Source organism: Pan paniscus, chromosome 10 (genome assembly GCF_029289425.2).
Source record: "Pan paniscus chromosome 10, NHGRI_mPanPan1-v2.0_pri, whole genome shotgun sequence".
NCBI classification, from domain to species: Eukaryota; Metazoa; Chordata; class Mammalia; order Primates; family Hominidae; genus Pan; species Pan paniscus.
The window spans coordinates 87,586,230-87,613,459 of record NC_073259.2 but is presented as its reverse complement, the minus strand read 5'-3'; the positions used below and the strand labels follow the sequence as shown (position 1 = coordinate 87,613,459).

Genomic DNA, 27,230 nt, shown 5'->3' with positions numbered 1-27,230 from the left:
TTACTTAAATTGTCACCCAAGTTGGAGTGCACTGGCACAATCTCAGCTCACTGCAGCCTTCACCTCCCAGGCTCAAGTGATCTTCCTGCCTCAGCCCCCACAAGTAGCTGGGACTACAGGCTCATGCCATCATGCCCAGCTAATTTTTGTATTTTTTGTAGAGTTGGGGTTTCCCCTTGTTGCCCAGGCTGGTTTTGAACTCCTGAGCTCAAGCAATCCATCCACCTTGGCCTCCCAAATTGTTAGGATTACAGGCGTTTTGAGCCTCTGTGCCAGGCCTAGAAAAAACACCTTTTAAAATATTATTCCCCATTGAAAAAAATTTAGTGTCCAAAGGAAACAGCTATTTCTAAAATAGTTGCTGCTATCTCTAGAAATAAAACTAGAACATCCCTTTTTTCTTCTTGATTTGCATCCCTTTTGGTGTATGTTCCAGTACTACATTGGTAGAGGGAAGCTTTTCAGGACTGTCAGCTAATGGTACAGAAATAATTGATTTTTGTTATCTGAATGCATTTCCCTTGAGAAAGGCTGTAGGAGGTATTCAGATACCTGTTGAATAAGTGAATACAGGAATGAATGAGTGAGAGACCTTGTCTATTGTACTTATGCTGACTCATCTAAGTTTTATGACTTTTAGCAAGTTACTTTACATACTGACGGCTCTATTTCCTTGTCTGTAAGGTGGAGTTTATAATACCTATTGCATAAAGTATTTAGTAAACTTTTGTTGAATATTTCACATAAGCACTAGATCAAACTCAGATCTACTGAGTCGTTTTTTGGGGTGTGGGTTATAGATCTTTGTCCTCTTAATAGGATCTACTCAAGGTTCTCATGCACCCAAAGTTTGAAAATTACTCATTTAAACTCTACTATTTATTGGGCAGGCAACTATAGATGCCCAAGGCAGGACTAACATGAATCAGATTGTTTCTGTCTTCGGTGAGTTTACATTTAGTCAGAGTATAGATATAATGTGAACAAGCACAGAGTAAGAAGAGATTATTTCCCTTAAGGACTAGCAGGACTTCTTAACAATCTAGGATTTGTAAGGATTAAGTAAAATAATAGATTTTAAAAATGCATAGCCCAATATAAATCACATGGTAAATGCAGAACTATTGCTATTATTTCCACATACGCTTTTGTGTCCAGAATTGGTGGGTTCTTGGTCTCGCTGACTTCAAGAATGAAGCCGCAGAACCTCGTGGTGTTACAGTTCTTAAAGATGGTGTGTCTGGAGTTTGTTCCTTCTGATGTTCAGACATGTTTGGAATTTCTTCCTTCTGGTGGGTTCATGGTCTCGTTGGCTTCATGAGTGAAGCTGCAGACCTTCGTGGTGAGTGTTACAGCTCTTAAGCCAGCACATCTGGAATTGTTCATTCCTCCCGCTGGGTTCGTGGTCTCACTGACCTCAGGAGTGAAGCTGCAGACCTTTGCAGTGAGTGTTACAGCTCATAAAGGCAGTGTGGACCCAAAAAGTGAGCAGCAGCAAGATTTATTGCAAAGAGCGAAAGAACAAAGATTCCATAGTATGGAAAGGGACCTGAGTGGGTTGCTGCTGCTGGCTCGGGCAGCCTGCTTTTATTCCCTTATTTGGCCCCACCCACATCTTGCCGATTGGTCCATTTTACAGAAAGCTGATTGGCCAATTTTATAGAGAGCTGATTGGTCCGTTTTGACAGGGTGCTAATTGGTGCATTTAGAATCCCTGAGCTAGACACAAAAGTTCTCCATGTCCCCACTAGATTAGCTAGACACGGAGCACTGATTGGTGCATTTACAAACCTTGAGCTAGACACAGGGTGCTGATTGGTGCATTTACAATCCCTGAGCTAGACACAGAGTGCTGATTGGTGCATATACAATCTTCTAGCTAGACATAAAAGTTCTCCAAGTCCCCACTAGATTAGCTAGACACAGAGCATTGATTGGTGCGTTTACAAACCTTGAGCTAGACACAGGGTGCTGATTGGTGCATTTACAAACCTTGAGCTAGACACAGAGTGCTGATTGGTGCATTTACAAACCCTGAGCTAGACACAGAGTGCTGATTTGTGCATTTACAATCCTCCAGCTAGACATAAAAGTTCTCCAAGTCCCCGCCTGATTCACGAGCCCAGCTGGCTTCGCCTAGTGGATCCCGCACCAGGGCCACGGGTGGAGCTGCCTGTCAGTCCCACGCCGTGTGCCTGCAATTCTCAGCCCTTGGGTGGTCGATGGGACCAGGCGCTGCGGAGCAGGGGGCGGCACCCATCGGGGAGGCTCGGGCCATGCAGAAGCCCACAGTGGGGAAGCAGGGGGCATTCTTCGGGCATGACGGGCTGCAGGTCCTGAGCCCTGCCCCACAGGGAGGCAGCTGAGGCCCGGCGAGAATTTGAGCACAGCATGGGCGGGCCAGCAGTGCTGGGGGACCTGGCATACTCTCCACAGCTGCTGGCCCGGCTGCTAAGCCCCTCACTGCGCGGGACCGGTGGCACTGGCCGGCTGCTCCAGGTGCGGGGCTGCCAAGCCTGCGCCCACCCAGAACTCATGCTGGCCCACGTACGCCACACGCAGCCTGAGTTCCCGCCCATGCCGCTCCCTCCACAGCTCCCCGCAAGCAGAGGGAGCCGGCTCCAGCCTTGGCCAGCCCAGAGAGGGGCTCCTACATTACAGCGGCGGGCTAAAGGGCTCCTCAAGCGCGGCCGGAGTGGGCACCGAGGCCAAGGAGGCACCAAGAGTGAGCAAGGGCTGCCAGCACGCTGTCGCCTCTCACTTTGACTACCTACTCCATATGTTACTTCTTAATTTGTAACTTCTATTATATATTTTCAAGAAATCTTCTCCAGCCAGTCAACTTATGAATTTCTTTGGGTGACTAGACTGCCTTTTCTGAAAGATTTTTGCAATTTTTTTTTTTTTTTTTTTTTTTACAGTTTTGGTGATGGGGTTCCCACGGATGTGTTTTTTTCTTTCACTTTTTGTAAATCAACTTAAGCATTTCCTCATTTTTGTTTTGTGATTCTGGCTATGCAAAAAATTTCATGAAAATAAAATTTAATCACAAATTCACGTTGTGTCTTGCTGTTATATCCTGAGACTCATTATGTGATTGAAGAAGATTGAGTTTCTAAACTGTAGACAAGAAATCCAGCCAGGCACAGTAGCTCACTACTGTAATCCCAGCACTTTGGGAGGGCCAGGCAGGAGGATCACTTGAGGCCAGGAGTTTGAGACCAGCCTTGGCAAAATAGCAAGAACTGTCTCTACAAAGCAAAACAAAACATCAGACCGGTGTGGTGGTGCATGCCTGTAGACCCAGCTACTCAAGAGGCTGAGGCAGGAGGATCAGCTGAGGTGGGAGGATTGCCTGAGCCCAGGAATTTGAGGCTGCAGTGATCCGTGATTGTGCGCCTACCCTCAGCTTAGGCAACAGAGTGAGACCCTGTCTCAAAAAAACAAACAAATCCACTAAAAAATCCATTTAGTTAACTCTTGTCAGTCAGGTTTTTCTGGTTTGTGGATTATCCAGATGCTGTGCTCTGCTTTTTACAGCTTTTCTTTTTTATTTCTTTGCTTATTAGGCATGAATAGAGGAAGAGAAAGAAGCAGATCTGATAAAATTCAGCATGGGAACTGAAGGAAACTGATAGCTAAAATAAGGCTCAGCTTAGAGAATTCTGCTGACGTTAAAGAGACTGTCACAGTTCTGTCTTGTTAGCAGTGGATGATCCTGGCATGGTTAGGATATCGATCAGATATTTTGACCTTTGATTCTGCCATTAACATACTGTGTAACCTGTGCAAACCAGTCTATTTGTGTAATAGGGAAAATGGCTACATAATATTGGATTCAGGGTCCAAAGGGATATCAGTAAAAAGAATTTAAGGAATTTAATGAATGTGTACACAATATTCTAGATACTAAACAAGCTTTAAAAAAAGTACCTTGTATTTTAACTATTGCGTGAGACAAAACTGAAATGAACTTTTCCTCTCTTTTTTCAGAATTCTTATACCAGTAGTACTAGGAAATATATACCAATTTTAGATTTAATGATTTTGTACTGGTTATAACATTTGAAGGACAATTTTTTATACCCATTTAATAGTGTATACAAACTGAGACACAGAATTTGAGAGATTTACCCAAGGTTTTCTAGTTAAATAATGCTGAAATGGGGACTAAAATCATTTTTCTAATTTTCTGCTCATCAAATGACATGCTGTAACTAAACAGTGAACATTTTTGTTCTATTTATTGGAAGTTTAATGTATTTGTAGTCTCATGTTTGTATTATGTGTTTAATTTTTGTTTTTAAGCCAAATGGGGCAGATGATCTGTTCTTAAAGCAAAACCAAAGATTGAGGACTATGCAGGAATCTCTTGAATCATAAGGAGGAATTTTTTTTTTTTTTTTTTGTAACAGTTTTGGGCTCTGTTGCCCCAGGCTGGAGTGCAATGGTGCCATCTTGGCTCACTGCAACCTCTGCCTCTGGGGCCTAAGCTATCCTCCCACCTCAGCCTCCGAAGTGACTGGGACTACAGATGCACACCACCATGCCCAGCTAATTTTTGTATTTTTTTTGTTGAGATTGGGTTTTGCCATGTTGTCTAGGCTAAGGAGGAATTTTATATATGTGTACAGCTTTATAGTCCCAACCCCTAGAACAAAATACACAAAAGCTTAAATTTTAAACTAAATATTAATTGAGGAAAAGTAGAAAAGAACAGTGATCAGATAGTGTTAAGATTTGAATTCACCACTTAGAAAAAGGGACCTTGGACATATCATTTCCCTTTCCTGAGCCTCCACTTCCTGATCTTCAAAGTGGTCATAATAATTCCTCTCTTATTTCATGAGGGTGATTTGTGTGTGTGTGTGAATTTGTTTTTATTGGGGAACTGGACATGGTAGGAAATGTCGTCTTGGGCTATGGTATGCCCCGCCTCCCAGAGAATGTCCATTTGCATTCTAATCTTCCTGGGCTTCTTTATGGAACATTTTCTTGGAGCTGCTCTTGCTGCCAGCAGCCTCTTCAGGTCCACTGCTGACAGGTTCCTCTTTGGAGAATTTCGTCTTTTTCTTGGAGACACTTCTGTTGCCTGCCTCTTCGGGGTCATTAACTGTTTCCGTCTTGGGTGAAGACTTCTTCCTCTTGAGAAGACTAGTGCTGCCAGCAGTCTCTTCAAGATCACTACTCATCAACTCCTCCTTGGAAAAAGATTTCTTTTTCTTGGGTTTGGAGAAAGAGATAGATGGGTCTTCTGTTTTCTGCTGAGGAACCTCCTGGGGCTTTTGCTTTTTCTTCTTTTTGGGTTTTTCACTCGTCTCCTCACACCTCTCTGGAGTACTACTGCTGTCACGGTGATTTTGAGGACCAAAAACATTGTGAACGTTTGTCACATAAGCTGTAACAACATTAGTGACTTATCACTGGTATAAGACCATATGTAGCTATTATATTAGCTCTTACTTCCACATTGTTAGCAAACAAAATTCTTTATTCTTTAGAAGTAAACCTTGACTTCAGAAGGTCTAAAATCCCTTGGATTAAAAGAATCTAAAAGCTACTCATTGCCAAAATTAAAGGGGATGTTTTTAATTCAGCTTCCAAATTACCAAAAAATAAAAGCAGATAAAAACTAAAGTTTATGTTCACAGATTTTACAACATACAGAAAAAATCCTGTGGTAATGGGAGACTGGCTTCAGTGCAGAACTGAGCACCAGAAAGCAAATACTCTCCTGAAGTTTCTGCTGTTGTTAAAACTCATGACTATGAGAGGTCTATGTATAATTGTTGAATGAATGAATGAACGAACGAATGATGAGTGAATGTGAATGCATCTGCTTCTCTGTTGGCTGCTTTTCCTTTTAGGAGACTTGATCTTTTAGCATTCAAATTCCACAAGAAACATCTTAAGCAAGTTATGTCTTTGGGTGAATTTGTTTCCAGGCTTGCTTGTGTTTTTCACATTCTTTTTTTGGCCTGCAGTCTTACTCTGTGACCCCTTTCATAGCTTCCAGTAGGTCATTCAGTTGGGACCCAAGGAAGTCAGTAAATTAAACTTGATTTGTAATGGAATACATAGGGTGTGTGGCTTGGATTAGAATCAAATTAGGTTTGGCTAATCTTATTTTGGTTTAATCTATGTGGGAAATAATAGAACTAGAGGAAAAACAAATAAACAGAAAATAGGGAAACTATTCTTGTATAATGATAAGCAATTTTTGTAAGGAATAGTTCAGGGCCAAAACCTAACTTATTTTTATTGGAAGCCTGGGGACAAGATTCAGCAGAGGAATTTAAATTAGTTTCTCCAGTCATCATAGTTGGTATTTACTTTTCTAGCTTTCCCAAGCCAGGATCTCTAGGCTTTTAAAATGTGGATGCTCTATAGAGAAGGCACATTATTATTAATATAGTTCATGTTTTCAAATTTTTTCCAGGGCTCTGGAAATGGATAAGCCCAGTTTTTGGAAACCTTAGCAAATAGGCAGGCAAAAAAATTCTGATGCTGAGTTTATAGTTGAATTATCCAGACTTGGTCTTGAATTTCTCATGCAGGCCTAAGGAGAAGAAATGTTGAGAAAGTGCAGAAAGGTTCTATACTAATAATTTCTTTAAGGTGATCTTTTTTCCCCTCTTCAGTTATTTGCAGCTTGCAAGGTGTTAGACCATGGAAGATTTAACCTTGGTGTTCAGAGTTCAGGAAATCTCCTCTCTGACCTGGGTGAGCACATTTGAATAAAAAGGGAAATTTCTTCAAAGCTACTGGGGAAGGAAGAAGCAAGTGAAGCCATAAAGAGTGAGAGCCCTTTAATTTAGAGTTCTCACTGGGGCCTGGAGAAAATCATGAATGAGAATCCTTCTTGAAGAGAATTCCCTGTGATTGCTTAGTTAGTGCTTACAAAAGAAAGACTCAAGACTAAACATTCAGAAGGTGCTGGAATGTAATAACATTTGTTCCTGACAATTGAATTTCCTCTCTCATGGAAGTCATTGTTTTGCTCATTTAATAGAGAAAACTGAGTTTCAGTTAAAAGGAGGAAAAGTCATTACATTATTTCTAATTTTACATATTTTGACCTGTGGATTAAAGGTCTGAATTAAGGTCAAAAGACATCCAGAGATACAGAATTTTCCCCATACTTGACAGGGTTCTGAGCACCATCTTCCATTGATGTTGGCTTTATTTTCCTGAGCCCATAATAGAGGGGAATAATAATGGCTTTTCACCTGTCTAAAGCAGATGACTAGACCAAATGATTTTATACAGTTGTTTTTAGCATTCAGGTTGATTCCAAAGTAGCAAATGAATTATGGCTTTGGTTATTTTTTCAGGGGCAAATCTAGTTGGTAGCAATCTTTTAAAAGTATAAATAACTTTTGACTGCTACCACAATACTTAAGTATTTTTAAAATTATTTTGTTATATTTTCGACATATACAATGATTTTCTAAACACACACTGTAGATATAGGTTTGTAAAATAAGAAAGGTCCAAGTACCCACAGGCCAGCACAAAAAGTAAACAGGATAGCATCATTTGATTCTGTTTTGGAATAAAATGTTATTTCATTTGTTCATGTCTGATTTTCTCAGATGGCTGTTTTTATTTGTTTTTTGAGACAGAGTCTCGCTGTCGCCCAGGCTGGAGTGCAATGGCCTGATCTCGGCTCATTGCAACCTCCGCCTCCCGAATTCAAGTGATTCTCCTGCCTCAGCCTCCTGAGTAGTTGGGATTACAGGTGCCCACCACTACACCTGGCTAATTTTTGTATTTTTAGTAGAGACGGGGTTTCTCCATGTTGGTCAGACTGGTCTCGAACTCCTGACCTCTGGTGATCCGCCTGCCTTGGCCTCCCAAAGTACTGGGATTATAGGCATGAGCCACCGCCCCCAGCCTGTTTGATTTTTGAAATGAGATCTTAAAATGTAAATTTACTTGCTCAGGTGTCATTGATAATGTTTAACTTAAAACAATCATTGCTAATGGGAAAATGGCTAGATAAAATTAGCCATGTTCTAATCAGTGATCTTTTGAAAATGTTTATAAAAACATGGACACATGCAGATGCCTTAAATCTTTTTTGAAACAGAGATGTTTGACTAAAGCAGGTTTGAAAGTGCTCCCATTGTTAGAGTTTAAAAGGGAGGATATAAAGTTGCATATCTGATAAAATCACAACTAATAATTGTAGTAGGAAGAATTAAACATTTGTCCATATGTCTCAGTAATACAATCCCCTTTCCTTTTTCTACCTGTCATATTTTCAAAATTTTATTGAGCATGTTTGCTATGATGAAAAAGTACTCATTTATTTTTAAAAATAGAGTTTGCTGCCATTTTCATGATGTTCAAATTGCTGTAGCCTTTATTCCAGTTGGATTTTTAGTGTGCTTCTGCCACCTTGTGCTTTCTGAAATCCACTGCAGTGATTAGCAAAGAAGGAAACAAACTTAACAAGGTTGTTATTTCTTTGGGGTTAAATATTACTTCATAGTATGGGAGGAGGGGGAGAGGGATACATGAAAGATATAAAATGTGTGTGTGTGTGTGTGTGTGTGTGTGTGTGTGTGTGTGTGTGTGTAGAGAGAGAGAAATCTTTCCAAAGGTCTGAGGATTGTTTACTATATTAGATCAGTGTTAACATTATATTTTATCTCTAGGAACTGCATCCTGGTTAAGGAGGAGATTAAAGACTGGGTTTTAGTGCTGATAGTAATCAACTCCTTCAGATAGGTTTTAAAACACATTTTGATACCTTCGATCCTTGCCTGTTTTTAAACTGTTTCTGTCTGCATAAAAACCTGAACAAAACAGTTGTACCTAGAAAGCTCTAGGTAGCTTTTAAAACGTGTTTCTTTACATTAAATGGCCTGCTGTGTTAACATGAACTCTTTCCACATTATCATTCCAGACAACATTCCATTTGTTCAGAGCATCAAACTATTTATATGGTCTGCTGCCTTGCAGTTATGCTGATTCTAGAAAGGAGAGCCTTTACCTGGAACTTTGGCCTTCCTGCTTGAGCATAAACAAGCCTGATTTGATGACTTGTCTGAGGAGCTCTCAGATCTTTCCTTTTACGAATTAATTTAAATAAGTCTAACTTTTTGTTTTTGTTTGTTTGTTTTTGAGACAGCGTTTCACCCTTGTCACCCAGGCTGGAGTACAATGGCGTGATCTTGGCTCACTGCAATCTCCGCCTCCCGGGTTTGAACAGTTTTCCTGCTTCAGCCTCCTGAGTAGTTGGGGTTACAGTCACCTGCCACCATGCCTGGCTAATTTTTGTATTTTTAGTAGAGACAGGGTTTCACCTTGTTGACCAGGCTGGTCTCAAACTCCTGACCTCAGGTGATCCACCTGCCTTGGCCAAAGTGCTGGGATTACAGGCATGAGCCACTGCGCCCGGCCCTAAATACATTTGGCTTTGAAATGGTATTTTAAGGAACCATGGATACAAATAACTTATGTTTGTCAACTAGCAAATACCTATTTCTAGGAAAATATGGAATAGTCCTCCTAGCTCACTAAAATTTTGACAGTAGCAGGCCTCACCCTTTGGTGTCATGCTTGCATTGAAGAATTATGATTGTGAGAGGTGACAACGTGCTAGCAGCCCTCGCTCGCTCTCAGCACCTCCTCAGCCTCAGCGTCCACTCTGGCCACGCTTGAGGAGCCCTTCAGCCCGTCACTGCACTGTGGAAGCCCCTCTCTGGGCTGGCTGAGGCCGGAGCCGGCTCCCTCTGCTTGCAGGGAGGTGTGGAGGGAGAGGCCCAGGCAGGAACCGGGGCTGCACGTGGCGCTCATGGGCCAACGTGAGTTCTGGGTGGGTGCAGGCTCAGTGGGCCCCACACTGGGAGCGGCGGGCGGCACCGCTGGCCCTGAGCAATGAGGGGCTTAGCACCCAGGCCAGCAGCTGCAGAGGGGGCACCGGCTCCCCCAGCACTGCCAGCCTGCCCGTGCCATGCTCAAATTCTCGCCGGGCCTCAGCTGCCTCCCTGTGGGGCAGGGCTCAGGACCTGCAGCCTGCCATGCCCGAGTCCCTGGTCTGAGCCTCCCCAATGGGTGCCACCCCCTGCTCCACAGCACCGTCCCATTGACTGCCCAAGGGCTGAGGAGTGCGGGCGTGTGGCGCGGGACTGGCAGGCAGCTCCACCTGTGGCCCTGGTGCAGGATCCACTAGGCGAAGCCAGCTGGGCTCCTGAGTCAGATGGGGACTTGGAGAATTTTTATGTCTAGCTGGAGGATTGTATATGCACCAATCAGCACTCTGTGTCTAGCTCGGGGTTCATGGCTGCACCAATCAGCACTCTGTACCTAGCTAATCTGGTGGGGACTTGGAGAACTTTTATGTCTAGCTTGAGGATTGTAAATGCACCAATCAGCACTTTGTGTCTGGCTCAAGGTTTGTAAATACACCAATCAGCACCCTGTGTCTAGCTCAAGGTTTGTGGATGCACCAATCAGCACTCCGTATCTAGCTAATCTGGTGGGGACTTGGAGAACTTATATGTCTAGCTAGAGTATTGTAAATGCACCAGTCAGCACTCTGTGTCTAGCTCAGGGATTGTAAACGCACCAGTCAGCACCCTGTGTCTAGCTCAAGGTTTGTAAATGCACCCATCAGTGATCTGTGTCTAGCTAATCTAGTGGGAACTTGGAGAACTTTTACATCTAGCTAGAGGATTGTAAATAAACCAATCAGCACTCTGTCTGGCTCAGGGATTGTAAATGCACCAATCAGCACCCTGTCAAAACAGACCAATCAGCTCTCTGTAAAATGGACCAATCAGCAGGATGTGGGTGGGGCCAAATAAGGGAATAAAAGCTGGCTGCCCTAACCAGCAGGGCCCACTCAGTCCGGTCCCTTTCCAGACTGTGGAAGTTTTGTTCTTTTGCTCTTGGCAATAAATCTTGTTGCTGCTCACTCTTTGGGTCTGTGCTGCCGTTATGAGCTCTAACACTCACCGTGAAGGTCTGCAGGAGGCCAGCGAGACGATGAACGCACCGGGAGGAATGAACAACTCCAAACGGGAGGAATGAACAACTCTAGACGGACCGCCTTAAGAGCTGTAACACCGTGAAGATCTGCAGCTTCACTCCTGAAGCCAGCGAGACCACGAACCCACCAGAAGGAAGAAACTCCAGACATGTCTGAACATCAGAAGGAACAAACTCCGGACACGCCATCTTTAGGAACTGTAACACTTACCACGAGGGTCTGCGGCTTCATTCTTGAAGTCAGCGAGACCAAGAACCCACCAATTAGGAACACAATTGTAACTATAGGATTGTGATGCAAAGAGCACAGAGACTACATTTATTGAGCACCTACTAAATAGCAGACCTGGTGCAAGGCTTTTTTACATCTGTAATCACATATAATCCTTAGCACAAAACTGAGATATGTTATTATCTTCCTAATTTCACATTCAAGAAAACTGAGATCAGAGGTTAAGTATATCTTATCACATAAGTTTGGAAATGGCAGGGTAGGAATTTGAACTTAGGTGCTTCTGACTGAAATCCATACTCTTACAGTAGACTATCTCTCTGTTGCACATGGTGAGGATCTTTATGTTCATTGTGGAGGGAAAAGGGAGCCCAAGTCTAGAGATTGAGTATAAAGTTTGGGCCAAAAGCAGGAGTAGTGTCTGCTGGAAGACTCGCTAGCAGCCTTAGCATTGGCACCACCTCCTTACTAAAGCCACATCTTGCTTCCTGGCAGAGCCTAGTACTGTTATAGTTGGCAGAGCATTACAGGGAGCTTGGAAGAACTTCCCCGGTACCTTCCAATTTTCCCTATTTGGTCAGGTCAGACTTGTGTTAGTGCAATAACCTCCTAACCAATCTCTTGGCCCCTATGCTTGCTTTACCTCCAGTCTGTTCTTCGCGTTGCACTTAGAACAACCTTTCCAAAGAACAGATCAGATCTTGTCATTCCTGTGCTTTAGCTCTTTCAAGGGTTTCCTGTTATAATTAGGATAAAGTAGAAATTCTTTAGCATGGTTGGTTTGCTCCTTCTATCCCTAGCCTTACTTCTCTCCACTGTGAACACCATGTTTCAGCCCAGCAGGACCACTATTCCTCCAAATGTACCATGTGCTCTCTCCCCTCTGCCGTGGGCATATTCTGCTGTTCCTTTAACATTGATCCATTCTTCCTCCTTTTCCTTCTTACTCCTACTTGTCTTCTGTGATCACTGCTTAAAAGTCATTTTTTTCAGAAAGCTTTTCTGAACCTCTTCTCCAACACTACCCCCACACATGTAGACTAGCACGCTCTAATATGGCCATCATCTTATTGTATTATAATTACCTTGTCTTATTGATATAATTTACATAACATAAAAGTCACTCTTTTAAATTGTACAATTCAGTGGTTTTTAATATATTTACAAGGTTATGCAATCACTATATAATTTGAGAACATTTTCATCACTCCTAAAAGAACCCACATACACACCCATTGACAGCCACTCCGTGTTTCCCCTTCCCCCAATCCCCTGACAATTATTAATCTACTTTTTATCTCTATTTATTTCCCTAGTCTGGACATTTTATATGAATAGAATCATACCATATTTGTCCCTTTGTGTCTGTCTTCTTGCACTAAATATGTTTCTAAGGTTCATCCATGTTGTATTATGTATCAGTACTTCATTTCATTTTATGGTTGAAATATTCCATTGTATGTATGTACCACATTTTGTATATCCATTTGTCAGCTGATGGACATTTGGATTGTTTCCACTTTTTGAGTATTAATAAATAATGCTTCTATTAACATTTGTGTACAAGTTTTTGTATGGCCATGTTTTCAGTGGTCTTGAGTATGTACCTAGCAGCGACACTGCTACATTGTATGGTTATTCTGATTCTGTATTGAGCTTTTGGAGGACTTTTCTAGAGTAGCCGCATCATTTTACATTGACACCAACACTGTATGAGGGTTCTGATTGCTTAGTGTCCTCACCAACACTTCTTTCTTTCCTTTTTTTCCTCCTCTCTCTCTCTCTTTTATCATGGCCATGCTAATGGGTGTGAAGTTACAATTGCCTTTTTACTGGTTTGTTTCCTTCATGACTCTGAACTGTGAAGGCAAGGACTGTGCTAGATCTGGTTTATTATTGTACTCCAGTGCCTAAAACATTGGGTACTCAACAAATATCTACAAAATGGGTGAGAAGACCTACAGCTTTCCTAGTTGCTTTGCTTCTATAAATCCGGGAAATATAGGGGCTAGAATTGGAAAAGATATTCTGGCTGCCAGTCCACAGCACTGTTCACCAGAGTGCCATAGGATTTTAATAACCACACTAAGTAAATGGTTCCATGGCTTTAATAGTTTTACCTAAGAAGTTCCCTGTGTGGAGAATGGCGTGAGTTCTCATTTAACTAGCTCAAAATGGGGAAGAACATACTCAACTCTGCTGGCATTTTAATCTGATTCCGGGGAGTCTTTCTATTCCAAACACCTTTTCTGAGGGCATGCGAACGTTTCCTAATGAGAAAGCCATTCCTTCTGAGGGAAAGTAGGGGGAAAAAAGCAAAACAAAAGTTCCTTTACTGGAAACTGATGGCCACATCAATTATACATTCAGAATAATACAGATTGAACTCAAGTTGTCAGGTACTGAAACAACTCTATTTAGCCAAGTTACAAATGGGATCTCATCAACCCTTTCCTAGCTATGTGTTTTTATTTGTCCCAGTGTACCAAATCTTGGATTCTAAAAGTGATCTGGAAGAGAAAAGATGCCTTTTCCTTGATTTCCTTGATTTGTCCTGTAAACAAAGTGCCTGTAAAAGAAAAGGCCATGATGCTTTCTTGGTAGCGTTGTTGGCGCTGTGATTAGGTGACAGGTGCCCTCCGTAAAACTCTTGAATTCATCTCCACCTTCAGTCCACGTTCCACCTAGTCGGGTTTTGCTCGGTGAGGAGTAGTCTTCCATAGCATTTTCTTCTATTCACTGTGCACCCTCCTGCACCATACTTCCATCCTTGTTTGTTTTCCTGTACTTTTTCTCTCTTCACCTACTGTGAAATACGGTGTTGGCCCAACAATAGGAGTCTTCTATGAATTGTAGTCTTTAAACCCTGGGACTAGTTTTCTGCTCTATCTTCCTTCTAGTAAATGCAGATTTGGTGAATTACAATCCCCACCTGACTAATCTCAATAAACTTTTCCTCTATTATATTTTTTCCTTCAGAAACATAGAATGTGTTCATGAACTTTTGAGGGGAGAGAATGGGAAAGATTTGGGAAAGTCTTAGGTAAATAGTACTGACCTTGTGTAAAGAGTGTTAATGTTATTATATAGCAGTGAAAATACAAGAGATAGAAAAAATAACATAGCAATCATTGTCCAAATATGGCCCACTTGAACTCTGGATGGTATTTCAGCACTGTAGGAAAATTCCAGAAATCTCTCTGCCTACAAATATTTTCCTCACCTTATCTGCCTCTGCTGATAAATGGAGGATAAGCTTGACATCAGCAAATATTTGAAGAAGTGCTGTACTTGAAGAAGTACACCACCAGTGCTGGAGGCAGTAGTATTCCAGTACATGAATTGCCTGTTATGTCCTTTACCTGATTTATTGAATACTTTCTGATTTACATTTTTACCCAGATCTTCAGTCTAACTTCAGTAGGTTAGTTTGCATACATTCTTGAAATACTAATCTCAGAGAAGTCTGATGCTAGTCTGCCCCTATACAGGAGGCAGAGTGTATGCCTAGGAACACTAGTTGAACTCATAGGAAGGGAGATTCTGCACAAAAAAGTTCAAGGAGTTCTAAGATTTCTTTTTTTTTTTTCTTTTTCTTTTTTTTGAGAAGGAGTCTCACTCTGTCTCCCAGGCTGGAGTGCAGTGGCACGATCTCAGCTCACTGCAACCTCCACCTCCTGGGTTCAAGCGATTCTCCTGCCTCAGCCTCCTCTCCTGCCTCAGCTGGGATTACAGGCTCCCGCCACCATGCGTGGCTAATTTTTGTATTTTTAGTAGAGACTAGTTTCACCATGTTGGCCAGGCTGGTCTCCAACCCCTGACCTCAGGTGATCCACCCGTCTCGGCCTCCCAAAGTGCTGGGATTACAGGCATGAGCCACTGCACCCAGCCGAGTTTAAGATTTCTAGCAGCCTTCTTTTCTTTTTTCTTTTCTTTTCTCTATCTCTCTTTCTTTTTCTTTCTTTCTTTCTTTCCTTCTTTCTTTCTCTTCCCTTTTTTTTTTTTCAGACAGGGTCTTGCTTTGTCACCCAGGCTAGAGTGCAGTGGTGTGATCACAGCTACTGCAGCCTCAAACTCCTGGGCTCAAAGGATCCTCCCACCCCAGCCTCCTGAGGAGCTGGGACTACAGGTGCGCACCTGTATAATAGTACATGACTATTTTTATTTTTTTAGAGATGGGGTCTTGCTATGTTGCCCAGGCAAACCTTGAACTCCCAGCCTCAAGTGATCCTCCTGCCTTAACTTCCCAAAGTGTTGGGATTACAGACATTAGCCACTACCCCTGCTAGCTTTGCTTTCTTTGGTACGCCCCGGCTAGGACCAAATTTACTGGGACCCCGTTTATACACATAGTTTCTCAAGCAGTGAGAAACATGTGCCCCTGCTCCCCATGTTTGCATACATGACTAATCTACTAATAGCTTTTGACCATTTGGGCAACCCTGCATTTAAGCAAACCAAATATTTGTAACTTGAATATGGAAACAAAACAGAAATCCTGTACCAATGGGCTGTGCTGGATTATTTAACTTTTCATTTCTTTGAAGGGCTCCTTTTGCCCTTAGAGATAGCATTTGAGAGAAACTCCAAAATTCAGGCAGAAATTCAGGACAAAAAAGCAAGTTTAACCTCTGGTTTCTGAACTGTGGTGCATATTAGGCAAGACTGTTCCGGATAGACCAGAAACTTTGGCCTGTGCAATTCATGCTGCATGTCGCTATGATGTGCATCTGGATGTATTCACCCTGAGGTTGTTTATTTACAATGAGAATTGAAGGAAAAGTTCAGAAACATCCTGTCACAGGATGTGTGGATAGGCCTGCTGAATGCTGAAGCCAGAGGAAAGCAGGAAAGTTTCAGCAATTAGTGATGGCATTGCCCTCTAGTGGTTTGTCCATGGCTTAAAAATGAATATACTGCAGGTGTATCCCAGTTCTCCAAAGAATTGTCCCAAATAAACTGTCAGATTGTGTACGGAAAAGAGAAAAGGAGGGGAAAGAGGAAGGGAGCAAGAGGGAAAGAAAGGAGGAGGGAGAGGATTCTTGCCAGGATAGCCCATCTCAGCAGCTAGGAAGCTCTAGGAGCCAGGCTTTCTGTAGAAGGCTTCTGACATCCAATTAGGCCCTCAGTGAAAACATTTTTTTCCCAAGCTTCTGGCAAGTGATTCTAGCTAAAAGTCACTATTCACGATTTGTAATAGGGCCCTGGGTTCCTTTCCAGCCTCCACAGCGTTGTACCAGCTTCCCCTCCCCGGTCCACATTCCATTCCTAGGTAAGTCATCACACGTGCTGAGAGGTAGAACCATCTGCAGGGCAAAGTGTGTAGGTAGACCAGGCTTCTTTTCTTGCACCCCCACCCTTCTTTGTTTCCTTTATGCCTCATTGTCATCTCCCCAAATACTTTTGCTGCCCTTTATACTTAATTTCCTGTTGGCTCCCCACAGAAGAGCTGGTGGCCCAATTCCTCAGGTGCCTGAAAGAATGTTTAAAGAGCTGCCTCAGCCTTTAGAGAATGACAGGAATGCTGAGAATTTCAGGCAGTACTTTTCAGTCCCACTGGAAAGAAAGTTTTGGCCCAGAGATGGGGCGGGGTGCAGGGGTGGGAGGGATGGGTTTGGGGGGTCTGTGTGTGTAAGAGGAGCTTCAAAACCACCTCAGATCATAATTACCTAAGGCTATGGACTTGTCTGAAGCCTGGGAGTCTCATCGTGGAGTCATCTCGTGTTTGTTGACCTATAGGAACAGAGGCCTCTGGGAAAGTGGTTGTTTGTGTAGCAAATTATAGATATGTGAAATTAATTTGGCTCTGAGTCTTGAGACATGAGTTATTTCTCATAATATTTTAGTCATAGTCCCCATAGTTGGTAAACAGAGTAAGAAAACTTTTCAGTGTTGAAATGTAGACTATTATTCCTGGGTTTGTTAAATCCTGGAACTTCTCCTGAGTCTAATTTCATTACAGGAAGGAGGGGAAAATTGTGAAGGTTTGACTCAGAACTGTCACCACAGTCTTTCTGATTCTCTATCCACATAAAGTTTTTTATTTGGTTATTTTTGAATGCTTTTTATTCAACTCAGAGCAACTTCGTCTTAAATAGGGGGGCTAGGTAAAATAAGGCTGAGGCCTACTGGGCTGCATTCCCAGACAGTTAGGAATTCTAAGTCACAGGATCAGATAAGAGGTGGGCACAAGATACAGGTCATAAAGGCCTTGCTGGTAAAAACAGGTTGCAGTAAAGAAGCCGACTAAAACCCACCAAACCAAAACCAAGATGATGATGAGAGTGACCTCAGGTTGTCCTCACTGCTACACTCCCATCAGCGCCATCACAGTTTACCCTATATGGTCTAAAAAGGGGAGGCATGAATAATCCACTTCTTGTTTAGCATATCATCAAGAAATAACCGGAAAAGTGGGCAACCAGCAACCTGTGGGGCAGCTCTGACTATGGAGTAGCCATTCCTGTATTACTTTCCTAGTAAAAAGCCATTACTTTCCTAGTAAACTTGCTTTCACTTTATGGATTTGCCTCAAATTCTTTTTTGTGCAAGATCCAATAACCCTCTTTTGGGGTCTGGATCAGGACCTCTTTCTGGTAACATGAGGACAGTCAAAACCCACATCACAAACACAACAACCTTTGTGACACTTAGAGGAATTTCAAATGAGGAAGATGATTTGGTTGGTTGGGACTTAGTCTGGTAATGTGAGGCCTCTGCTTTAAATTATTTATTTACCTGTTATTCTAAGGCATGTCTGGCTCTTGATGAAGACTTACTGTTACCTTCAACTGTTGCAACCACTTCACAGGACTGTCCTTCTCCACCTTTTGTCTCCATGAAAACCACCTTGGAAACATAAATGTGTTACTTAGGAGAGGCAACACTTCAACTTACATTCAAAGAGTGCAAACATTACCATGCTTAACCAATTTAGTGAGAATCTTTCCTTATGTTAAGGTATAAACACAAAAGGATCTTATTTTTCCCATAATTGCTACTAACTGTGTTTTTTTTTAAAACTCTGCCTGCTGGGCAGTAAGCTCCGTTAATGGTGTCTCAGCCTAGTTCTATAACTTGTGTCACATCCAGTTTATTAAAAATGCTCTCATTGGAATCTTAAGACTCAGAAGTGTTCTTTTAAAAAGTGTAAAAATCATTTTCTATCCAAAAGTCTTCTTTCTCCTCTATCTACCCCCAGAATAGTCTAGTAATCTTAAATACTGGAGGGTGGAGTGGGGGGTCTTGGCCTATTCTTTCACATCCTAGTCCCCTTTCCTGTGGTTACTTTCATGCGTGTCCGTGTGAAGAGACCACCAAACAGGCTTTGTGTGAGCAACATGGCTGTTTATTTCACCTGGGTGCAGGCAGACTGAGTCCGAAAAGAGAGTCAGTGAAGGGAGATAAGGGTGGGGCCGTTTTATAGGATTTGGGTAGGTAAAGGAAAATTACAGTCAAAGGGGGTTTGTTCTCTGGCGAGCAGGAGTGGGGGTCGCAAGTTGCTCAGTGGGGGTGATTTTTGAGCCAGGATGAGCCAGGAAAAGGACTTTCACAAGGTAATGTCATCAGTTAAGGCAAGGACCAGCCATTTACACTTCTTTTGTGGTGGAATGTCATCAGTTAAGGTGGGGCAGGGCATATTCACTTCTTTTGTGATTCTTCAGTTACTTCAGGCCATCTGGGCGTATACGTGCAAGTCACAGGCGATGCGATGGCTTGGCTTGGGCTCAGAGGCCTGACATTTCTGCCTTCTTATATTAATAAGAAAAATAAAACAAAATAGCGTTGAAGTGTTGGGGCGGCGAAAATTTTTGGGGGGTGGTATGGAGAGAGAATGGGCGATGTTTCTCAGGGCTGCTTCAAGTGGGATTAGGGGCGGCGTGGGAACCTAGAGTGGGAGAGATTAAGCTGAAGGGAGGTCTTGTGGTAAGGGGTGATATTGTGGGGATGTTAGAAGAAACATTTGTCGTATAGAATGATTGGTGATGGCCTGGATACGGTTTTGTATGAATTGAAAAACTAAATGGAATAACAGAAGGAGAAAAACAGGTATAAAAGGTCTAAGAATTGGGACAACTCAGGATATCTGATTAGAGAGTGCTTAAGGAGATTCGGCAGAGTCCTGCCAGCAAAGATTATTTATTTACTTCAAGAGTTAAGAGTGGCAGTTTGGGGATAGCACCAGGAGATATCAGCTGTGATGGCTTGGAAAAACAGGGTAAACCGGCAGTGTAAACAAGAGCAGGGCATGTATGAGTAGTTCAGAATGGTGAATAGGAGTATGACTAGACAGAAAATAGTAGGATGACAAGTTTTTTTTGGGGGGGTGGGGCACAGTCTAAGTTGGTCTGTTGCCTGGAATGAGACTGGGGCCTAATAAAAAGGAGCATCTATACAGGAGCTTAAATGGGCTGTACGCTGTAGCATTCTGAGGACAGACCTGAATTCTGAGAAGGGAAAGTGGTAGAAGTATTGTCCAGTCTTTTTTAAGTTGGTAGCTGAGCTTGGTGAGGTGTGTTTTTAAAAGACCTTTAGTCCATTCTACTTTTCTTGAAGATGGAGGACCATAAGGGATATAAAGGTTTCAGTGAATACTAAGAGCCTGAAAAACTGCTTGGCTGATTTGACTAATAAAGGCTCATCTGTTATCAGACTGTATTGAGGTGGGAAGGCTAAACTGAGGAATTATGTCTGACAGAAGGGAAGAAATGACTGCGGTGGCCTTCTCAGACCCTGTAGGAAAGGCCTTTACTTATTCAGTGAAAGTGTCTATTTAGACTAAGAGGTATTTTAGTTTCCTGACTCGGGCATGTTGAGTAAAGCTAATTTGCCAGTCCTGGGTGGGGGCAAATCCTCCAGCTTGATGTGTAGGGAAGGTAGGGGACGTGAATAATCCCTGAGGAGTAGTAGAATAGCAGATGGAACACTGAGAAGTTATTTCCTTGAGGATAGATTTCCACGATGGAAAGGAAATGAGAGGTTCTAAGAGGCGGGCTAGTGGCTTGTACTATAGCATAACCTGCCTTTGCTGGTGTGTGGCGATTAGGCCTGGTGGAACCGCCATCAATAAATCAAGCGTGATCAGGGTGAGGAACAGGAAAGAAGGAAATTTGGGGAAATGGGGTGAATGTCAGGTGGATCAGAGAGATACAGTCATGGGGGTCAGGTGTGGTATCAGGAATAATGTGGGAGGCTGGATTGAAGTCCGGGCCAGGAACAATGGTAATTGTGGGAAACTCAACAAAGAGTGAGTACAGCTGAAGGAGCCGGGAAGCAGAAAGTATATGCGTCAGGTATGAGGAAGAAAATAGATTTTGGAAGTTATGAGAACTGTAAAGAGTGAGTTGAGCATAGTTTTTGATTTTGAGGGCCTCTAAAATTTTTAAAGCAGCGGCAGCTGCTGCACGCAGACATGAGTGCTAGGCTAAAACAGTAAGGTCAAGTTGTTTGCACAGAAAGGCTACAGGGTGCGGTCCTGGCTCTTGTGTAAGAATTCTGACCACACTAACTATGCCTAGGAAGGAAAGGAGTTGCTGTTTTGTAAGGGATTGAGGTTTGGGAGATTAATTGGACATGATCAGCAGGGAAAGCATGTATGTTTTTATGAGAATTATGCCGAGATAGGTAACAGATGAGAATAAAATTTGGGCTTGACTGAAGTAATGGGGGCTGTCTATGAAGCCTTGCGGCAGTACAGCCTAGGTAATTTGCTGAGTCTAATGGGTCTCAGGGTCAGTCTAAGTGAAACCAAAGAGAGGCTGGGACGAGGGGTGCAGGGGAATAGTGAAAAAAGCATCTTTAAGATCAAGCACAGAATAGTGAGTTGTGGAGGAAGGTATTGAGGACAAAAGAGTGTACAGGTTGGGCACCACAGGGTGGATAGGCAAAACAATTTGGTTGATAAGGCGCAGATCCTGAGCTAACTTGGAAGGCTTGTCTGGTTTTAGGACAGGTAAAATGGGGGAATTGTAAGGAGAGTTTATAGGTTTTAAAAGGCCATGCTGTAGCAGGCGAGTGATAACAGGCTTTAATCTTTTCAAAGCGTGCTGCGGGATGGGATATTGGTGTTGAGTGGGGTAAGGGTGATTAGGTTTTAATGAGATGGTAAGGGGTGCATGATCGGTCGCCAAGGAGGGAGTAGAGGTATCTTATACTTGTGGGTTAAGGTGGGGGGATACAAGAGGAGGACGCAAAGGAGGCTTTGGATTGGGCAGAAGGGCGGCAATGAGATATAACTGTAGTCCAGGAATAGTCAGGGAAGCAGATAATTTAGTTAAAGTGTCTCAGCCTAATAAGGGAACTGGGCAGGTGGGGATAACTAAAAAGGAGTGCTTAAAAGAGTATTGTCTAAGTTGGCACCAGAGTTGGGGAGTTTTAAGAGGTTTAGAAGCCTGGCTGTCAATACCCACAACAGTTATGGAAGCAAGGGAAACAGGCCCTTGAAAAGAAGGTAATGTGGAGTGGGTAGCCTCCGTATTGATTAAGAAGGGGACGGACTTACCTTCCACTGTGAGAGTTACCTGAAGCTCGGCGTCCATGATGGTCTAGGGGGCTTCCGAGGCGATCCGGCAGTGTCAGTCTTCAGCCGCTAAGCCGAGAAGATCTGGGAAGGAGTCAGTCAGAGAGCCCTGGGCCAGAGTTCCAGGGGCTTTGGGAGTGGCTGCCTGGTGAGTTGAACAGTCCAGTTTTCAGTGGGGTCCCACACAGATGGGACACGGCTTAGGAGGAATCCCGGGCTGCGGGCATTCCTTGGCCCAGTGGCCAGATTTCCGGCATGTGTAACAAGCTCCTGGGGGAGGAGGTTCTGGAGGAACACCTGGCTGCTGCGGTTCAGGTGTTTGGAAGTTCTTGTGTGCTGGAGATGTGGCTGGGGTTTGTCTCACAGTGGAGGCAAGGAATTGCAACTTTTTTCTGTTATTGTACACCTTGAAGGTGAGGTTAATTAAGTCCTGTTGTGGGGTTTGAGGGCCAGATTCCAATTTTTGGAGTTTTATTTAATGTCGGGAGCAGATTGGGTAATAAAATGTATATTGACCATAAGACGGCCTTTTGACCTTTTAGGGTCTAGGGCTGTAAAGCGTCTCAGGGTTGCTGCCAAACGAGCCATGAACTGGGCTGGATTTTTATATTTGATGAAAAAGAGCCAAAACGCTTCTGATTTGGGATAAAGAAAAAGGAGCATTAACCTTGACTATGCCTTTGGCTCCAGCCACCTTTTTAAGAGTAAATTGCTGGGCAGGTGGGGGAGGGCTAGTCACAGAACGAAACTGTAAGCCGGACCAGGTGTGAGGAGGGGAGGTGATAAAAAGATTATAGGGTGGAGGAGCAGAGGCTGAGGAAGAATTGGGACCTAGCTCGGCCTGGCGAGGAGCAGCCTGGGGAGGAAGGGAGAGGTCAGATGGGTCTGTAGAAAAGGAAGATTAGAAAGACTCAGCGACGCTTGGGGTTGGTACTGAGGGGACAGGCAGGAGGGAAAGAAGGACGATTTGGGATGAGTTGCACTGGGCACAGAGACTAGGAAGGGACTGATGTGTAAAAGAATGCCTGGATGTCAGGCACCTCAGACCGTTTGCCTATTTTACAAGAATTATTTAGATTTTGCAGGATGGAAAAATTCAAAGTGCCATTTTCTGACTATTTGGAACTACTGTCGAGTTTGTATTGGGGTCAAGTGGCATTGCAGAAGAAAATAAGGCATTTAGGTTTTAGGTCAGGTGTGAGTTGAAGAGGTTTTAAGTTTTTGAGAACACAGGCCAAGGGAGTAGAAGGAGGAATGGAGGGTGGAAGGTTGCCCATAGTGAAGGAAGCAAGCCTAGAGAAAAGAGAGAGTAGAGAAACGGAGGGAAGGGGTTTGGGGGTTCTTACCTTCCAGAAAAGTGGGAAAAGGGGTTGGGGTGCAGAGATATGAGGTTGGGGTGCAGAAATAAGGGATTGGGGCACAGAGATATAAGATATTGGGGTGCAGAAATAAGGGATTGGGGTGCAGAGATAAGAGGTTGGGGCATGGAAATAAGGGATTGGGGATTCTTGCCCCGTAGAAAAGCGGGACTTGCTGCTAAGGGTGAAGGAGAAGGGGTTGAGGGGTACTTGCCCCTCTCCCAGAAAAGTGGGACTTGCCACTAAGGGTGAAGGAGAAGGGGTTGAGGGGTACCTGCCCCTCTCCCAGAAAAGCAGAGAAGGGGTAGAGACAAGACAAGGAGAGAAGGAGTTGGGGTACTTGCCCCTTCCCCAGAAAAGCGGGACTTGCCGCTAAGGGTGAAGGACAAAGGCAGGCGTCCCTGCGTGGTCTGACACCCTTGAAACGTGGGTGTATAATCAGAGAGGCGTCCCTGCAATGATTAAACACCAAGGGAAGGCTGCCTTCCCAGTCCGTGACTGGCGCCGGAGTTTTGGGTCCACGGATAAAACGTGTCTCCTTTGTCTCTCCCAGAAAATGAAAGGAATTGAAATTAAGAGAAGGGAGAGATTGAAGAGTGGAAAGGAGAAAGTGGTTGAGAGACAGTGAGAGAGGTTGGAGAAGAGAGTAAGAAGAGGCTGCTTACCTGATTTAAAATTGGTGAGATGTTCCTTGGGCTGGTCGGTCTGAGGACCTGAGGTCGTAGGTGGATCGTTTTCACGGAGCAAAGAACAGGAGTATAGGGGATTGATCTCCCAAGGGAGGTCCCCCAATCCGAGTCACGGCACCAAATTTCATGTGCGTCGGTGTGAAGAGACCACCAAACAGGCTTTGTGTGAGCAACATGGCTGTTTATTTCACCTGGGTGCAGGCAGGCTGAGTCCAAAAAGAGAATCAGTGAAGGGAGATAAGGGTGGGGCCGTTTTATAGGATTTGGGTAGGTAAAGGAAAATTACAGTCAAAGGGGGTTTGTTCTCTGGCGGGCAGGAGTGGGGGTCGCAAGGTGCTCAGTGGGGGTGCTTTTTGAGCCAGGATGAGCCAGGAAAAGGACTTTCACAAGGTAATGTCATCAGTTAAGGCAAGGACCAGCCATTTACACTTCTTTTGTGGTGGAATGTCATCAGTTAAGGTGGGGCAGGGCATATTCACTTCTTTTGTGATTCTTCAGTTACTTCAGGCCATCTGGGCATATATGTGCAAGTCACAGGGGATGCGATGGGTTGGCTTGGGCTCAGAGGCCTGACAGTTACCCTCTGGTGTAGAAACTGAGGCTGACATTGACTCCTCTTACCTGCCTGCCTCTAGTGAGGTTGTCTTGTCCTCACTTCTCTCCGTAGGTTGTGGCTGTTTATTTGGGCAACAGACTGTCCTTTGGCTGAATCCATAGGAAGGAGTCTGAATGTGGTCTCTCTTGAGACACATATGCTGGTTCTTCAGTGGACTCTATAGGATATTTCTGACCAGGCTCCAGGTGGAGACCTCTCTCAGGTACGATAATCTTCTTCATACCATAGTACCCAGTTTCATGGGAAAGCACGAAGACTTAAGCCTCCCGCCACCTTCCTTGGTATTTATCAGTGCCATGCGAAACCCTTTATTCTTGCTACTCCAAAGAGTGGCAATGCAGTCTGTCCTCTGGCACTTCTCAGCTTCAGCACCTCTCTCCTCCCTCTGCTCTCCCAAGGATCAGGTGCTGTGTCAGGTCAATGATGTGACAACTTTCAGATCAGAGCCAATCTCCAATCCCCAGCTTAGTGGTGTTGGTGGGAAGCACATTTTAGTTCATGTGGAATGCCTAGGTCACATTCTAACTCCCCAAACAGTAAGAGATGGTGGAAGGGATAGTCACCTCTCTACAAAATGCATCTCCCTAAGAGATAACCCCTGTTTTCTTTCTTTTCTTTCTTTCTTTCTTTTTTTTTTTTTTTTTTTTTGAGACAGGGTTTCACTTTGTCGCCCAGGCTGGGGTGCAGTGGCATAACTTGGCTCACTGAAACCTCCGCCTCCCAAGTTCAAGCAATTCTTCTGCCTCAGCCCCCCAAGTAGCTGGGATTTCAGGTGTGTGGCATCACACCCAGCTAATTTTTCTTTTCTTTTTTTTAAAGTAGAGATAGGGTTTCATCTTGTTGGCCAGGCTGGTGTTGAACTCCTGACCTCAGGTGATCCGCCTGCCCTGGCAGTGATGGGATTACAGGTGTGAGCCACCCACCCAGCGTGACCTCTGTTTTCTCCAAGTCTTTAATCAGAGAAGTGAGTCTGCTGAAGTATTAACTGCCTTTAATGCCTGCATGAGGATGTCTGTCCCATACATCTGTAACTTCTTTAGACATAGAACGTGAGGTAGAGTTTTATTCTTAGCTCCAGGCCTTCCTCTGCGATTCTTGATGTTTAGTCCCCAGTACAATGAGTTAGTGTTTCTCAGTCTTGGCTTCATATTAGCTTCAATTGTTCTTGGTATTGTAGTTTTAGGGTTTTGTTTTGTTTTGTTTTTTAATCTAATGATTTTGATGCAAAGTGAGGATTAAGAACCTCACATGACCAGTGGAGAGAACAAGACTCTGAAAGGACAGGATTTAGAAATAATTATAGAGATTGGTTAGTATATCAGTCTCTTGAGAAACATGTGTTTCTTGAGGTGCATCTGAAGAAAGCAAAACTCCTGTATGAGTAGTTTGACGGATGAAGAATTTGGGGAAGGGATCATTGAATAGTTCCATTTCCCCCCAAAATTTTCATACTAATCATTTTGTTTTTCTCACCATCAAATACTCAATCTCACTCTTAGGAAAAAAAAATGGAATTTTTTATCTTAACACTGCCAGTTGGGCTGGCCAAGGTGCTGTGCTTGTGGTTTTGCTTTACACTTGGTCCTAGCCCTATAACATAGTAAGGAATAGGGATAAGATTTCTGCAATTAGTTATCATGCAAAGTAATTGGTCTAGGCCTTTTTTAAAAGGTTTAGCTCCTGGCCATGAGAAGAATGGTACTTCCTCCTATGGCATTTAAAGTCTGTCTACTCAGATACCTTTTTCTTTCCAGGCCTTCTTTTCCATGTGCTAAAATAATATCTACTGCCTTATAGTAAGCCCACTCCAAAGTTCAGCGAAAGAGAGGGAGCATCTCTTCTTTATGTCTCCAGTTTAGGAGTGAGAAAACTTTCTCAGAAAACTTCCCACTTCCTTCTGTGTCTCATTAACCAAGACTGAATCATATGTTCACTTTTGAAGCCAATGGCCAGTCAAGGGAATAGGATTCTCATTGGTGGATTATACTGTCCACAGGGGGTGGGATGAATATTGGAAAGTCAACTTTTATGAACACTACACCTTGCTTACCTCTCTCATAGCACTTTTCACACCATTTTGTAGTATTCTCTTTATTTTTCTCTTTTCTGTAATAGGTTAAGGATCCTGTCTTATTTATTTATTTTTTCTCTCCAGGTCCACCAGGAGTTTATAATATGATTAGCAATATAATATCAATTCAGATATGAAATACACACACACACACACACACACACTTTAAGTAGATGCATTTACATGCTGCATTGTGTCTTTGAATTGGGGTGCCCTAACTGAATCAGCAATATAAAAGGTCATGATAGCAAAGTCCACTGGAAATGCCTTTCCACTGAAAAACTACAGTGACAGTAGTTTTTCCAGTCTTTTCAGATCCCCTAAAGTCTGATATGCCTCCATCTATGTCGTCCTATAGCTCCATATTCACATGATTTTTGGTCAATCCTCCTTGGATGCAGTCATGTTTATGAGGGTTTTCCTATAGTCAAAAGATCTTTACAAGTCTCTTATTCTCTTTATTCTCTGTTTCCTTGAAGGTACTTAGAGCTGCAGTAAAACAGGTATTTGAAGGTCTCCTGTGGTACAGCACCATCATTTGAACAGTTTTGTCAGGCATTATTGGTCAAAATGGTTGGCTAGAACATAAAATAAATGGAGAGAGACCATACTGGAATAAACAAGATACTTAGGGCAGCATAGTAGAATGCTCAGTGGCTGACAGAGTATAAAACAGTCTACTGCACTCATGGCAAAACAGAAAATCTATATCTAGCAATGAAAGGAAAAATGCATATGAACAAT

General features: G+C 43.3%; 1 protein-coding gene across 1 annotated transcript in view; it reads right to left on the bottom strand.

Moving 5' to 3' along the window:
• Positions 1–4,961: 4,961 nt before the first annotated feature.
• LOC100993477 (nucleolar protein 56-like) overlaps positions 4,962–27,230 on the bottom strand; it is a 56,374-nt gene continuing 34,105 nt past the window's right edge. Inside the window, exon 2 of the mRNA XM_063593241.1 lies at positions 4,962–5,398. Coding sequence (XP_063449311.1) covers positions 4,962–5,398 — 437 coding nt within the window. The remainder of the gene's footprint in view (positions 5,399–27,230) is intronic.